This window comes from Leuciscus leuciscus, assembly GCF_965113295.1.
Source record: "Leuciscus leuciscus genome assembly, chromosome: 18".
Lineage (NCBI taxonomy): Eukaryota > Metazoa > Chordata > Actinopteri > Cypriniformes > Leuciscidae > Leuciscus > Leuciscus leuciscus.
The window spans coordinates 13534065-13551633 of NC_138742.1; the positions used below are offsets into that span (position 1 = coordinate 13534065).

Here is a 17569-nt window from a genome sequence, read left to right on the forward strand (position 1 = left end):
AATTACCATATTTCCATTTTTGAGGTAAACTGGTCCTTTAATAGCCCCTCAATCCTTTGGAAATCTGATTTTCTTGATTCATTGTGGTTTGCCAAGTAATTTGGTGAATTCAGCATTATCAAATCTTACAAATCGTACATGTTCCAGCCTCCCACACTCTTTATTGTTTCGATCACTGTTCACATTAGTTTCTCATGTTTCCAAACACTCTGTTTATTCGTTCACTCTCCCACGTTATTTTCAAGCAGCGACTACAAGCTCACTGTTTGTAATACAACTGGAAGGATCAGAGATGGTGTGAAATCAGATATGATGTAACTGTAATTTCATATCGATGCCATCACCTGCTATAAAAACACTTTTTCCATTGGCTCTGGCTACAGGAAAAGTGTCGTTCTCCTTGTTGAGTTGGTAATTGCCACGCTGTTTGCAGCACAACAAACAGTACAGGGCGTAAAACGGCTGCGCTTCACACTTATTCACTGAATTTTGAGCATGTTTCTCAGAAGCTGTTATCTCATTAGTATCTGTGCATTGATATTTTGTCAAGTGAATGGTTTACATTGACAACAGAGTCGGCGCGCTAGCAGTCGTTTGCATTTTGCAGAACAAACACGTTTGGTGGAAATAAAGATGGTCTCATCTCATTGTAAAACTGGGGACGTTTTATTTATATTACAGAAAACGGGCCGAGAAAAATGGTGTCTGCCTTTTTGTCATACATTAATACTTCAGTATTTATAGTAGGCAATCAAACAGAGGTTGTTTTCTTGGGTATATTTAACCTGTCAGGAATGAGCAATTACATATGTTTGTTAATTACTGTGCCTGTCGAGCTCAGTCTGTTTGTGTTGCTCTTTTTCAAGCCTCGATCATCATCACAAGCAGGCAGATTAAAAGTTTGTATTTTATTTTCTTTACTCTCCTCCCCTTAAAGGGATAGTCGACCAAAAAATGGACACCCTCATTTCGACTAAAACCCATCGGATTTTCTTCTTCGGAGGAGACATTTGGTAGAATGTCCAAGCTGCTCTTTTCCATGCAGTGAATGGGGTCTGTGCTGTTGAGAAATCAAATGACAACAAAATGTCTGTATAAAATAGTCTGTAATGTATGTCTATTGAAGCCATATAAGAGCTTCAAGTAATTTTAATTGTATGAGAGCACCTTATTTTTGTTCTATTGAATAAAACAGGTTGAGTAAATGATGACAGAAGGTAAATTTTTGGGTCAACTATCCCTTTAAGTCGAGAAAATAACATTTATTTAAGAGTGGAAAGTATCACAAGTGTCCACAGAGTATAAGGTCTCTCCTGTTGCGTTGTTAGTGGTATAAACCAGGGACATAATGACAAAAGCAAGCCATAGAGTCATAAAGAATTGATGGTTCAGCTGGACTGGGAAAATGGTATCCATGGCAGCTACATTAAACAAAACACCGGCGATGAGGTTACCAGGATCTGGTGGCACAAGATCCCTGATATTTCAACATGTGCTCATATTTACTCAACTCTGCCGTTTTAAAGTACATCACCCTTGTGTACAAAAGCAGTCTGACAACAGGCGGCTTGTTGCATGACGCCACGGGTGCCATGGTAACGGACAAGCCAGCACCTGCCCTGAATGCTACTCTTTCAATTATTTCAGCACGCATTATTCACAATAAAATTATTACGAGCACCCTACAATATTTGATTAGTGCGCAGAGGCAGTCTTTAAATTTGAAAACATATAGCAATTAAAATCTGTAGGGCCCTTTGTGTAGAAAAAAATAAATAATAAAAAGCAAAGGGACAGGCGTGAGGGGGAGGAAACACACCAGCAACAGATAGGTCATGAAAAATGAATTTAATATGGAAATAATTGTGTGTTTACTTTGGTTTGCAGGGTTGTGCATTATTGCTTCTCCAAATGCAGAATGTATTTATGTAAATTCCAAATTGAATATAAGATGTCATTGTAATAAAAGAGCACCACAGGTCTAATCTTCAAAAGGTTCGACTTTCCCAGTGTGACACTGGACTCATCTGCTCTGTCTCTCTGCATTATGCAGGCGCGGGACGGAAGCACAATGTCCTCATTACCTCGTTGAGAATCCATGATATATGTTGTCCCTGAAACCCGGGCGCGATGAAGACGGTCTTTGCTCAAGTTAATTTTGTCGCTCGTCTCTTGCAGGGTGCAAATACAACCAAGTTAACAGCCACTTCCATTGTATCCGTGAGGGCTGTCAGTTCTCCTTCCTGCTCAAGCACCAGATGACCTCCCATGCCCGCAAACACATGAGGAGGATGCTGGGTAAAAATTTCGACAGAGTTCCTTCCCAGGTACGAAGAAATTTACCAGCACAATTATAATATAAAGCTAACTTTTACTCTCAAAATTGTATATCATTTTAAGTCAGCCCCTTTTTTCGGAATCATAATTTTTTTTGACATGAATTCAATGTTAATTGATTTTTGCAAGCTATTTTAATGATTCAATTATTTTATCCATTGGCCATTTGTAGGTCTCTCGTGCCCACCGACATGAAGAGATGCAGCACATGGCCGGTCTAGCTTCGTCTGCCATGGTAGGCAGCCACCCTAATATGACCCCCAACTTCTCCAGCATGATGGATGACAATGATGACTACATGGACTATACCGGCGGAGGAAGCCCACTGGGCCTCTCCTCAGAGTCCTCCACTCAAGACCGCAGTTGCACCAGCACCCCCGTGGGCAACGATAGTTCGCCAGCAGGTGAGTCGACCTCAGCAACAAAACTATTTCATCGCAATAAACATGTTCAGCCTCGCATGTATATGAGAGATATTAAATGATACCACAGGCTCAGTGTGGCCAGTGGAGCACATTTTTAGAGATTTATCTGGTCAATCAGTCAATCAAATTTCATTGTGTTCCTTGTGATGGCCTTTTGTCCTTCTTTGAAAAGAGAAACATAAAAACCTGCACCACGTCTCACTGAATTCTCTGTAGCTGACTCATAAAGCTACGTATGTTGCATCAGAGACACCAAATGTTTCCAACTGTAATGATATTTATTAAATTATAAAGCACTAAATTTGTCATCTAGTATTCCACACATAACTCACATTAATGCCATTCCTGTGGCGACTACATAACAGAGGCATCCCAGACTTTTCTCATCTCTACTGTCATTTAAATCAGCAACACACAGAGGCAGCACAAGTTGTTCATTTTCTCTAGGCTTAAAGGTGCTTAAAGTGATTTTCTTTTTGTGGAATATGACAGAAAATGTGAAGAGTTCAGATGCAAAAGCCTCTATGTGCCATCTGAAATGTTCTTCTAGAATGATCATTTTTATCAAGCTCGTAAGTTCAATAATTTCACTTAAATGGCAATGCAAATGACCTATTAATTGTCATTTAAGTGAAATTACTTAACTGAAATATACAAGCTTTTTTTTAAATGATCATTCTAGAAGAATTTTTCAGATGGCACTTAGAGACTTTTGCATCTGAACTCTTCATGTACAGATATTAATATAATGGGTGTCCTGGGAACAACAATAAACAGCAAAAAATAATCTGAATTTAAATCATTTTTAGCCAATCAGAAAACTTGTGGAGGGTGGGGTTTTGGAGAGAACTTGTGGGGTTTAGGGGGGCAACGGGTCTAATTCACTGGCGAAAGTTAGCAAACTGGCTAACAATGCTATCAGCACCTTTAAATCTGGGCCTTTGCTCTTTGAATCTGAGCTTTCCTTCGTTGAATTGATTTTTATGGGTTCACTGTTTGATTTCAAATGTTATCTTCCATTCTCATCACTGTTGCTTTCGTCTGTTGTCTGACTTTGGTTACCATTTGGCTTTCATTATTTCATTACTTGATCTCTTTCCCTTTTTACCTCCCCACCCTTGTGTCTTGTACCTTCCTGTCTCTCTGTTACCATCCTTCCTTGGCACCGTGTCTCTGTAGGACCAGGCTGTCAGGTCCCTGCCTCTGCCACCACTACCTCTGCTGACTCTCCTCCTTCTCAATCTGCACCTCCTCCTCCTCCACCACCTCCTCTTCCACCTCCTCATCAGCCTGCACTCCAGAGTCAGCCTCCATCTCTCTCCTCGGCTCTTCTCCGGCCACCACTCCCCTCACTCCCATATCTCCTCTCCCCATCCTGTCTATCATACTCTCTGCTCAGCGCCTCTCTCGGAGCCACTAGGAGTGTTGTCATGCCAACCAACACACCAGCTTTCAGCCCCATCATTCCTACTTCGTCTTCGGTTAAAAATGACGTCCCTATAGTGCAGGACGCTGCAGGTACCTATCTCGTCTCCACCCGAACACTGCAGCTCTAGAGTTACAGTAGTTTGTACTATGGGTAGCAGTTACAAAGCCATTAAAAAGCATTAGCTAGATATAACTCTTTAGCTTTTTACACATGCAGTGCAGTTCATACAAGTCACTGTGGTAGTGGCTTTAGGCTTGTGTAGTACATTGCACACCTGCCATTAGGTCCACTGTCTAAAATGCTGTCCATTAGTAGCCTGCTGTAAAGGGCTGGTTTAATCATGCCAGGCTTTAATAGAGTCATGTGATTCCTGCTGGCCAGGACAGGGAACACATCATTAGCACTGACCTGAGGCTTATGGGAGGGTATCCTGCTCTCCCATAAAGCCAGATGTACGGAAGCACCTCTGAACTCTCCCAATGCCTAGACGTGACAATCACGTTAAAATGTCACCAGTACATTATACAAATGGGACTGTCTCTGTTTGATTATGGCATGGAATCACATTATGTAGTATATTACTGTAGGTAGCTTTGATAGGGCATATGGCTACTCCTGTTTGCAGAATTGCTTTGCTGCTTGTCGTTCTAATTGAAGTCTAACTTGTATACGCCTTTTTTGCAATCAGGTAACACCATCTCTATCCCCACGGCAACCGGTGCCAAGAAACGCTTCTGGATCATCGAGGACATGTCACCCTTCGGCAAGCGGCGCAAGACCGCTTCGTCTCGCAAGATGCTGGATGAAGGCATGATGCTGGAAGGGTTCCGCCGCTACGACCTCTATGAGGACTGCAAGGACACGGCCTGTCAGTTCTCCCTGAAGGTCACCCACTATCACTGCACACGGGAGAACTGCGGCTACAAGTTCTGCGGCCGCACCCACATGTACAAGCACGCCCAGCACCATGACCGCGTGGACAACCTGGTCCTGGATGACTTCAAGCGCTTCAAGTCTTCGTTATGCTGTAACTTCCCCGATTGCCAGTTCTCTGGCAACAGCACCCACTTCCACTGTCTGCGCTGCGGCTTCCGCTGTACGGACAGCACCAAGGTGACGGCGCACCGCAAGCACCACGGCAAGCAAGATGTGATCAGCGCCGCCGGATTCTGTCAGTTCAGCTCGAGCGTAGACTGCGAGGTGGTCGACTGCAAGTACAAGCTCAAGTGTTCGCACTTCCACTGCACTTACCCAGAGTGCAAGCACACAGTGGTGGGCATGTCCCAGATGGATTCCCACAAGCGCAAGCATGAGAAGCAAGAAAGGGGGGAGCTGCCTTCGGTCTCCCCCAACCAGGATGGCAACCATCACCATCACCATCACCACCACCACCACCACTCTGGCCTAGCTGTGCCCCCAATGCCCATGAATCTGCACCCGACCTCACCTGGCACACCGGGGCTGACCCACAACAATATGGCCATGTACCTCACTTCAGAAGGGGCCACTGGTGAGTATGAGCTTTCGGGCTCAACGCTCAACCTTGACAGCTCTCTGAACCTGGGGACGGACACCAACAACTCCTTGTTCTTCCTGAAAAACGCTGCTGGGTTGGGCCTCAGCGACTCCATGGACCTGAGCAAAAAGATGCACCGGGAGCCACTCTCACTGGCCACCAGTTCTGGCCCTGCTGCCTCAATGGGCCTGAGCAACCCTCAGGATGACACCACCGGCACATCCGGCGATCCCGAAGATGACCTCTCACCCGAGGAAGAGCCGTTAGCCGAGGAGGATGATGACGACGATGACGAGGAAGAGGAGGAAGTAGAGGAGGACATGAATACAGACTCGTATGAAGATTCCATGCCAGAGCCAGAAGTAGACAAAGACAATGGAGAGAGTTTCGATGCTTCCATGAACCACGTAGAGACTTCCCAACTGGATAAAGAGGAGCCGGAGGCTGAGCCCTAATCTATGCTGTAGAAGGAGAACTATGAATTCCCTGAACAAACGCAAGTTTGAGTGGCCTCATTTATCATGCTTAGAGACGCTGCAGATGACAAGAAAACAACCAACTACAAGAAAAGTGAAGGCCCAAAATGATTTATTATGATGTTTACAAGATGACCAACATTATTAATTTAATTATGCATTAAAAAATGAACAGAGAAATAGACAGACGAGGCCCTCTTTTACACATGGGTGGCTATGTAAACCTTTTCCTACACATCAGTCTTTTGTGTGTGTGTGTGTGCATGTTTGACTTTAATTTATTCGATTTCATTTGTTACTTTTTGTGTGTGGAAAAAATAAGGAAAAAACAATCTCTCTATATATGACTATCTATATAAAGTAGATGTGTGTGGATGTTAATGTACATTTTAATTGCAGTCACTGGATTGCAGGACCCTCGTACCAACCTGAAAGCAACGAAAAGCGTACATTGCAGGAAATCTTTTATAAAGAATGTTGCTCAAATAATTGATTCAGAAATACCCTGTGTCATTATTATTATGAATATTATTATTGTGCAGGGGCCTGCATCAGTGCTTTGAGTTCTATGCTTCTCCGTTGATCAGATGATTTTTTTTTTATTATTATTTACAATTATCACAGTTCTCACTTAAACCTGCTGTCATGGTCAGTGGTGTCATAGGCTCCATTCCATGTGGACATTCGCCTGCAACTTCAGGACAAACAAAAACAAAAACAATGACCAGTGACTGCAAAGCTTCAGGCCATAAAGCATTGATCTCAGTGAATGCTAGCTCTCACTTGATTTCTGTTCCTTCTCCTTTTCTCAATGAGGACCCATTTGGCATTGCATATTCATAGTGCACTTTTGTATAGATGAGAGCAGATACTCAAGCCTCTATTTAAGACGTTTTGTTATCTTTTACATAATTGCATTAATATGGCTTTTTGTTTGTTTGTTTTTGCATTATTCTCTAATTGCACAGGCATGACCAGGTGATGTGGGGGTGTCTCACTGTAAATGGGTCTGTTTTGACGGCAAGAGTTATCGCCCCCTGTGTTTCGGAGAGTTTGTAATGTGATGATGGTGCTACTGCCCAGTATGAATGGGAGGAGATTACAGCTATGTCTTTGTTTTGCTCCACAAATAGATGTCCTAAAGTGTCCATCAAACACAGATCAGGAGACAAGCGTCTCTGAATGTAGGGAAACGTTTGTAGGTGTTATTTTTCTTTCCTTTTCCCTCCACAGTTTCTGTAGCATGAAGAAAAAAGAAAAAAAAAAACTAAACAAAAAACAATAGTTGCAACAAAGTGAGGATGGAGACTGGCTTTTTGAAGCTTCTTTTTTCAGAAGCGTCATGTATCTATTTCTAAAAGAAGAGGAAACGTGGAGAGAGACTTTCTTTTCTAGAGGGCTGAATGGAGGACAGGCATCACAAAGGCACCATGATGAATGCTAGCGCCAGTAGCGCTGCTCGGAAAGTGTGTGATTTTATGAATTGTACAGACAGAAAACAATGTTTCAAGCTTTTGTTTTCTATTTACAACAGCTGTGGTTTCACTCCAATAATAAGAAGTTATTTAATATTTATGTGACCTTGCAATGAGAAAATTCTAGGGTGTTTTATGCACTTTTTAGGTTCATTTTTACCTTTTGAAATGATGACATATATCTTTTGACAGGGAATTTGCTTTACAACGTTGTTTAGTTCACTTTGCTTTGATGCACAAATAGTCTTCAGTGTGACGAAGAACTGTTGTTATGTGTTTTATTTAAGAAAAAAAGAGAAAAAAAAAAAGGTTTTTTCTTCGCTTCCAAGATTGGATGGTTTCAATATGAAACAGGCATGCTAGAACCTGGCTTGCTTAACGAGTAACACTAATGATGACTGTAATTTAAATGAATTCTATACAGAGGAAATTATTGCAGTGCTTCGCTCCAAATTACAAAAAAAAAAAAAAAAGACAAAAATGATTTTTGTTTACTTGGCCTCCATTGAAGATAAACAAAGAAAAGCAAGGCGAGGAAATTAATTATTTCCTAAACATGGCTTTGAACGAACTATCAGAATATAGGCAACTAAATGTGTAGATGGTTATCTTTGAAATATTGTTTCAGGAGGGGAAAAAAAGGTTGTATAGTATTTTCTTCTGTAAAAACTATATATGAACAAAAATGCTCTTTGATTAAAAGCTTCCTTTAAAAAGAAAATAAGGAGAAATAAAGAATAAAAAGTTAAAAACTGAACTAACACCAGAATAGTTTGCTTGAATGTGTGTGTGAGAGACCGTATGGAAGCGTGTGTGTGAGGTTTTATTGTTATTACCATGGTTTCCCCATAGTGCTAGAGGAATTAGTGGTAATTAAATCTATATGAGTCACATTATTGTAGCACTGAACAGTGGAGTGTATTTCTACCTTATACGCAAGGAAGTCATCATTTTCAAAGCTGTATATCATGTGCGATCACAATAACGATGATATCTGCATAATTTAATACCATCCACAACTCTTTGTTTGCTATTGTTTTGGTGTTTGTTTTATTTAATTGAACTTCTGTATTTTGCATATGGCATGCCCCTTTCACAGGCCGTTTGTTCTCTGGTCTCGAGTGCAAAGGCGCAGGACTCACACTGAAGCAGCTGTTTGCCTGGGAGATACTGTGCACTTGAATACATTTTATGTGTGTAAAATAGCAGGATTTGTAAAGAGTCGAAATAAAGAAATTCTAATTATTATAACAAGCAAATGTTCCACACGGTGTTTCTCCAAATCATGGCTTTCTCTCCCAAAATGCAGTGTGGTAGTGTTAGGTAGCACTGCTGTGCTGTAGGGAAATGGTTTAACGAGACTGCGGTTAATAAGCAGCTCCCGCTGAGACTCACACCGTTAAAGGGCATCAGGCCCCGGGTCTGTGCTACGACACAGGACGCCCGGCGGCGCTGCATATACACTGAGGATGACAGTATTTGAATAGCTTTTTTATTTTTCTCTATAATATGAATAAATATGAGTTTACAAAGAACAACAGAGCATCAAATTCCGACATAGTCACGGGGCCAGGGGACAAATGCTCTCTGGTGCATTTTGGGAAAGTTTCTAGCACTCTAAAATGGTTTTGGGTGGTTGTTTTTTTCATTGTTTTCTTTCATTGTGCAGGCCAGCATATACCATCCAGTCCCACTCGCTACAGCTGTTCTCTTGCCTCACCCTCCTCTTCCTTCTGATGTGTCTTTAAATAAAAACGTGTAAAGCCACCACCATCTGTCTGCCAGCTGGCATCCTGCATATAATCTTGAAGAAAGAAAAAAAAAAAAACTATGGAAATTATATTACACAAAAACCAGACGGAAACAACCTCCAAACTAGCGCAGGCTGCTGTTGAAACAACAGACCACCTTATTGTCTAAATAATAAGGGAGAAATAAAATCAGAATAATTTCTAATTTTGTTGTATTAATTATACATTGCATCCAATTATGTAAATGATGTATTGTAGCAACCATAATTCCAAAAAGTATTTGCCATACACTTAAGCCACAATTTACAAAATTCATACACACACATAAAAGCATGTTTCACAACATTTTTCACAAAAGATTCTAAATGATAAAACATTTTTGGTTACACTTTATTTTGAGGTGTCCTTGATACAGTGTAATTATACATTTAAGTGCTGAATAATATATTTAACAACATGCACTTAGAAGGTTAAGGTTAGAAATTGGGTTTGGTTTAGGGTTAGTTGCATGTAATTATGCATAATTTACTGCTATTACTACAGTATTACTACGTGTAACAAGGACACTAAAATAAGGTGTGTCATATAGTACATTTATATATATTGTAAATAATAATAAAAAAAATCGAATATTGTGGGGGGGAAGTTTAGGGTTAATAGATATGTTTAGATGGTTAATTCTAAGAGAATGTCTAGCATTATTTGATTTTCTATTTGTTCTGTAATGCAATGAAATTCATACATTTTTGGTTTTATAAAATTGTATAGGCCTTATTTAACTGACATATTTCCACATGAAACATCTCATCTATATTTTGTCATTTCCATCATAATGAGTCAATGATAATAATGAAGATGCACAAGAATGACGCATAACGCTTTCAAGCAGTCGAGTTTACAGGAAAAGCCGTGCGTATATTTAGTTTCTTTTTGTGTTTTTAATTGCATTACACCCACAAACAAATGATAACAACTGTGTATGTATGACCATTCAGAAGTGTACAGTTGTTTGCTTACAAATCACATTTCATATGCTTGTCATAAACATTGAAAGAATCATTTCGTTTGAGCATATAATTGCAGCATTGTTCTGTTTTTAGTTTGCGTCTGTAAATCTCATCCATTTCCTCATAACCTTTGGCATTCACATTCATTTTGCCAATTTCCATTCATGCATGGCTTTATTTAAAGAGACCTTTGGTCAGAGTAAAGAAAAAAAAAAGGATTCATAAGGAAGCTGCTGTGCCTCTGGTAGCAGCTGTTGCTTGTGTGAAAAAATTAAGTTCAGGGACCCCAAAGGAAAAAGAGAATTAGACACACATTCAGCCAATTTAACTTTAACAAGACCTTATTGGCGGTAATGTCACAGGCCCGCTATGTACAAATGCTATTCTCTGTATTCATGTCTACTGAAATGAGGAGAAATGCTCAATTATGTTCTGGATCAGGGGAGATTTCAGCATAAATATGACTCTAAATGTGTGTCAATTTTTGGCAAATCAGAGTTACACAAAAGCAAAACCAAGGCTCAGAATGATTTAATATCCTCTTATCTGAACATTACACTAAAGGCACACCTGTCGATATTAAGCAAGTTTTTTGCTTGAAGCTGCACAGCTGCAGGTAAACAAGTGAAGAATTTCAATCTCAGATACACACTTACATAAACTCACTGTGCCAAATTCCAAAAGTCACAATCTTTTAATTACAATTTGGTGCATGTGATAACAAGTCCTCTCTCTCTGCATGGGTTAGTAATAAAGACTTTCCCTATGGGTCGTTTTTTACCAAGCGTGATTTAAAATAATCTTTTTAAACTCAAACGTCACCACAAACATTAAAAAGTGGCAAATTGTAATACAAAGGTATAAATGCCCTTGTTATGAGTATTTACACAAATATATTTTTAAATATTAATAAAAAGAAATTATTTTTTTTTTTATATAAAATATAATTATATATATATATGAAGAGTTCAGATGCAAAAGCCTCTAAGTGCCATCTGAAATTTTCTTCTAGAATGATCATTTTTATCAAGCTCGTATATTTAAGTTCAATAATTTCACTTAAATGGCAATGCAAATGACCTATTAATTGTCATTTAAGTGAAATTACTTAACTTAAATATACAAGCTTTATAAAAATGATCATTCTAGAAGAAAATTTCAGATGGCACTTAGAGGCTTTTGCATCTGAACTCTTCATATATATATATATATATATATATATATATATATATATATATATATATATATATATATATATATATAGGCCTAGAAAGAATCTGCAGAAATTGAATTTTGCCACACTTTAGGGGTACAATTCTCACTATTAACTATGACTTTTGCCTCAATAAACTCCTAATTAATGCTTATTAACAAGTATTTGTTAAGTTTAGGTATATTGGTAGGACTAAGGTATGTAGAATATGGTCATGCAGAATAATGCATATGATTTGTAAGTAGGCCTACTAATAATAGCCAATATCCTTGTAATTCATGCTAATAAACAACAATGTAATAGTGAGAACTGGAACCTAATCTAAAGTTGTACCTTGTATGAATATAAATGGGGGGGGGGACGACGACGACGGACGACACTAAAATAACGTGTTACCCATATCACATATTTGTTTAATATCACAAGTGCACACGCAAAAGTTGATTATCCCAATGCCATGTCTGTTATTGTTGGGCATGGGCGCTAATCTCATGCGGTACTTTCTGCCGCTTACAGTGAAGTCTCTTCTCGGGCCTCATGCGTTTTCAAATCAGCGATCAAGGATTAATCATCATATGACTTAAAATATGTAGAAATGATGGAATAAAAGCGTTTAGGAGACTTTGGGCGCTCGGGCTGGGAGCTGTAACATTACAAGCAGTTTTCTTCAAGGCTCAGCAGCCGTCTCTGGAGCACTGGGAGATGTTTCAGCTCTTTACGACTCCTTCTAGAAAGAGAGTACTGGGAGCAACAAGGCATTACTCTCTCTCACACATGCGCGCGCACACGCCAGCAAGGGCCATTTACTTACCAACTAAGGAGATCCTTAAGTGCTAAGCTGTAAATTTGGTTAATTTAGCACGATTCCACAGAGAATTGGTTGGTTTTCTTGCGGGGAAAACGCAGCAGGCTTGCTGAGAATGAGCGGAGATGGTTGATGTGGTCCTTAGCGCCTTGATGACGGCAGGAACACGCGGCTGACAGCGCGCGCCGGAGCTATAAAACAGAGCAGCCTGGCAGCCCTACACGCTGGGGCACAATGCATGGCAATATGAAAATTGCTCAAATTTAATCCAATTAGCTTGTATTGAAGAAAGATGAAAATGTTCAATACTTAGAGAAAATGGTGTATACAGATGGAGACGTGGCCCTGTGAAATCACACGTCCAGGCAATCAACTCTGAAAAAGAAAATCACGCAAATGCAAGCGATAAATCGCGATATTTCACATTGTTCACAGTATGTGCACTACCTGTGATTAGAAGCACCCTTAATACGTTCATGTATTAAGGATACAAACCAGACCATTTTCAAATTGAACCTTATTGAATGAAAGAAGAGAGGGAGGGAGGGAGAAATAAAAACCAGCTACCAATTTCGTCCATTTAACTGACTCTTAAATCAGACTTGATTGAGAGGGAACAAAGAGAAGTAGAAAAGCTGCTCTTTTGACGAATAGCACAATATATGATGACTTTGAGCTCTGCAGCTCTGCTCAGTCTCTAAAGCCACCAGCTACATGTGTTTGCATGATGACCATAAGGACATGACAGAATCTCCCAAAGCATTCTTGAGAACTGGGTCAAGGTAAATAAGAGCTTTTAAAATGCCTTGTTTGGTGCAGCAGCTGCGGCCTTTATGAAAAGAAAAGTGAAAACAGGTGGGACGAGGCTTGTGCTAATCTGTCACATTATGGTGGTTGATAACACACTGGTCCCCTCACTCCACACACTTAAAATACTGTCATACATCAGCAATGTGATATTTGCAGAAGTGAAGATTGAAAAGATGTTGACGACACTAATAATAGATAGTGCTTGAAATGTAAGTATAATTGAAGTAAATTATATTTACATATAATTAAATGTCAATGCATTTATTTAGTTTGACATTAAAAAATATGAACATGCTAAGGAAAAAAGTGGCAAAGTTCATCACAAAAATCTATATCAACAGCTGTAATATATCATATTGTGTGTGGAGGGAAAAGGTCTGTGTACATGACATGAAGACATTTAAAGGGTTAGTTCACCCAAAAATGAAAATTCTGTCTTTAATTTCTCACCCTTATGTCTTTCAAAAACCCAAAAGACTTTTGTTCATCTTCAGAACACAAATGAAATCATTTTTATGAAATCTGAGAGCTTTCTGTCCCTCCATAGACAGCAATGCAACTGAAACTTTTTGCCGCTTCAAAAAGTTCAAAAAGTTCATAAAGAGGAACTAATTTATATGAATTGAGCAGTTTAGTCCAAATTTTCTGAAGAGACTTGATCACTTTATATTATGAACGGATTAAATTTAGCCTTTTATTCACATATAAACATTGATCAGAGAACATGAACAGAAGCTCAACCGAACCGGCTTGACACGAAAGAATGAACCTCATTGGTTCTTGCGGAAGATCAAACGTGCTGCGGAACACGAGAATGAACGTCACTGGTTCTTGCGGAAGCTTACACGTGCTGCGTAACACGATAATGAACCTCATTGGTTCTTGCGGAAGCTCACACGTGCTGCGGAACACGATAATGAACCTCATTGGTTCTGGCGGAAGCTCACACGTGCTGCGGAACACGATAATGAACCTCATTGGTTCTGGCGGAAGCTCACACGTGCTGCGGAACACGAGAATGAACGTCATTGGTTCTGGCGGAAGCTTACACATGCTGCGTAACACGATAATGAACCTCATTGGTTCTTGCGGAAGCTCACACGTGCTGCGGAACACGATAATGAACCTCATTGGTTCTTGCGGAAGCTCACACGTGCTGCGGAACACGAGAATGAACGTCATTGGTTCTTGCGGAAGATCAAACGTGCTTTGAACACGATAATGAACCTCACTGGTTCTTGCGGAAGCTTACACGTGCTGCGTAACACGATAATGAACCTCATTGGTTCTTGCGGAAGCTCACACGTGCTGCGGAACACGATAATGAACCTCATTGGTTCTTGCGGAAGCTCACACGTGCTGCGGAACACGATAATGAACCTCATTGGTTCTGGCGGAAGCTCACACGTGCTGCGGAACACGATAATGAACCTCATTGGTTCTGGCGGAAGCTCACACGTGCTGCGGAACACGATAATGAACCTCATTGGTTCTGGCGGAAGCTCACACGTGCTGCGGAACACGAGAATGAACGTCATTGGTTCTGGCGGAAGCTTACACATGCTGCGTAACACGATAATGAACCTCATTGGTTCTTGCGGAAGCTCACACGTGCTGCGGAACACGATAATGAACCTCATTGGTTCTTGCGGAAGCTCACACGTGCTGCGGAACACGAGAATGAACGTCATTGGTTCTTGCGGAAGATCAAACGTGCTTTGAACACGATAATGAACCTCACTGGTTCTTGCGGAAGCTTACACGTGCTGCGGAACACGATAATGAACCTCATTGGTTCTTGCGGAAGCTCACACGTGCTGCGGAACACGATAATGAACCTCATTGGTTCTTGCGGAAGCTCACACGTGCTGCGGAACACGAGAATGAACCTCATTGGTTCTTGCGGAAGATCAAACGTGCTGCGGAACACGAGAATGAACGTCATTGGTTCTTGCGGAAGATCAAACGTGCTTTGAACACGAGAATGAACCTCACTGGTTCTTGCGGAAGCTTACACGTGCTGCGTAACACGATAATGAACCTCATTGGTTCTTGCGGAAGCTTACACGTGCTGCGGAACACGAGAATGAACCTCATTGGTTCTTGCGGAAGCTTACACGTGCTGCGGAACACGAGAATGAACCTCATTGGTTCTTGCGGAAGCTCACACGTGCTGCGGAACACGAGAATTAACCTCATTGGTACACGCACGTCAAGCGAACATGCATGAGCTTCCGTTGTTGATGAATGTGATGATATGTGAATAAAAGCCTTCATTTGTATTCTGAAGATTCATTTTCATGCATTCTGAATTAAAGTCTTATGGGTTTGTAATGACATGAGGGTGGGTAATCAATAAAAGAATTTTCATTTATGGGAAAACTATCCCTTTAAGAATTTGTAGCATATTGTTGAATGTAAAGAGATATGTTCGCTTTAACTATACTTTTGACTCATCCTCTTGTAATACTATCCCCTAAACTACACTTAACTTCAGTGAAGTGTGATATTTAAACATGTCATTCAGAAGGACCCTTTATATCTGAATGGATGGTTTTGGCCAGATTAAAATATGCACTAAATCTAATTCGGATGGTAAAAACATTGGCTTGTGAGACTAACAGTCTGTGTATGCTGACACTAAACTGCTGAGCTATGCCACACTACCTCAGAAGATATTTAATGTTTAATGTACATTGTGCATTATGTGATTGCAGGATTTTGAACTAATGAGGTTATGTAGTGGGCGGAGCTACTAGGATGATTTGGCAGAAATGGAAAGCAAACGACGTTGCACAGCATGATACATATTGCTACTGGTGCGTCTTGATCCAAACAAAGTATAAGAAAAAATCCACATTTGAGGGCCATGAAAGTTATATCAAACAGCATTTCTGATCTTAATATTGGGTCTCTTAATGGCTTTATTGTTTCTAACAACATTTTAGCACTGTTTCAAAGCACACAGCATTTTATGCAAGCAGCACATTTCTAAACAGTCTTTAATAAACACGTTAATGACAGAGCAACCCTCCAGCTGTACAAGAGACTTAGTTATTTCTCCAGGCATCAGACATCTTACTTATTCCACAGTCATTAAGAGCTGTGCTTCAGGATATAGCAGAGCTGGTGTAATTACACAGGTACCGTGATGAGGAAGTTAGCAGTGGTATTCATCGTCTTAATTAAGGCATAAAACTCTCTGCTCTCAGCTAAAAGCAGCTCTGTTGGTTTAGGCAGCGCACAGGCTTCGTAGCTTGTCAGTGTCATCCAGCACATCCTTTCAGGGTTGTAGTCTGCATTTGCATGTGGAAAGTAAACCACAGAGAAAGACTGCGATAAGGGAAGACGACCAAATGGAGAGTCAGCACCAGGCCGACCTTCGCTTTCACTTCCTCCTCAGAGCCTGCGGCGTCTTTCAGGTGCCGCGCATGCGAGGGTCTATGCGATTTGTCTAATTTGCAAGCTTCGGCGAGGGCCGCACCTGTTGCCCCGTCGCCGCCTGCAGTCCCGAGCCCTCAACAAGCTGACAAGCACCCCCAGATAATCCATTCTACCCACTATAACACGGATGCTCTCCCTGGTCTGTGCAGGACAAGGGCATTTTTCTCCGGTGGAGCACTCATATCCGCCATGCCGCTGATGGCTCATTACAGGCCAATTCATAAATATTGTCTCCAGTATTACCACTTCCAGGGCCTTCTCAGCTCCCCGGAGATTTATTCTCTTTTACACCATGCTATTGTTTTCCTCCCGCTTTCTGTTTTTCATACCCCACCCTCCGTTCTTCCATACCTCTCACGCTTTGAAGCAGCCGAGCCACATCTCCTGCCGCATGAGGACGACGACGGCGGCGGGTATTTGTTCCATTTAGAGTTGAAACAGGGCCAGAGGAACATCAAGTGACAGCAGCCACACAGCAAGGCGAAATGCAATCCTGCTCGATTGAACAATCATATAAGTGATGACAAAGTGCTTTATGACTATGCGGCTTTGTTGCACTTGGGTTTAGCCCACTAAGGTCTTATGCAGGCGGTCTCATGCGACCTTGGCCCATTTTCACCTCAACTCCAGCTCCCAGAAGAGTGGTCCTTTTATACCAGGATACCACATTCAGCTGGAATATGTTTTACCCTATAATACAAAGAGAGATTTAGGGGGGCGGTCATATTTAAAGATGTTCTGTGAATTTTCACAAGCGAAATCCACAATCATTAGGAATCCATGCAATTAGTAATTTTACATGAAAGATTACGTGAAAAATCAGGGTTTTTTGGGGGGGGGGGGGGGGGGGGTACTTGCTATAGTAACAACAGTAAATTATG

At 40.9% G+C, this 17569-nt stretch overlaps 1 protein-coding gene and 1 long non-coding RNA gene across 9 annotated transcripts in view; one reads left to right on the forward strand and one right to left on the reverse strand.

The window, feature by feature from the left end:
• The window catches only part of casz1 (castor zinc finger 1), a 186979-nt gene extending 178840 nt beyond the window's left edge, over positions 1-8139 (forward strand). For 7 of the 8 annotated variants that reach the window (XM_082144842.1, XM_082144843.1, XM_082144844.1 and 4 more), the window contains 4 exons: positions 2179-2327; positions 2510-2741; positions 3942-4280; positions 4880-8139. In XM_082144842.1, the coding sequence (XP_082000968.1) occupies positions 2179-2327; positions 2510-2741; positions 3942-4280; positions 4880-6162 (2003 nt within the window). In that variant the 3' untranslated portion in view covers positions 6163-8139. The remainder of the gene's footprint in view (positions 1-2178; positions 2328-2509; positions 2742-3941; positions 4281-4879) is intronic. The other variant, XM_082144846.1, reaches the window with a different exon arrangement.
• On the reverse strand, positions 7920-13718 carry LOC309480473. Its single transcript, XR_014199652.1, has 2 exons — positions 12441-13718; positions 7920-9462 (listed from the first exon to the last, which is right to left on the reverse strand). It is a non-coding gene; the product is annotated as an uncharacterized lncRNA (long non-coding RNA).
• Positions 13719-17569: the final 3851 nt, after the last annotated feature.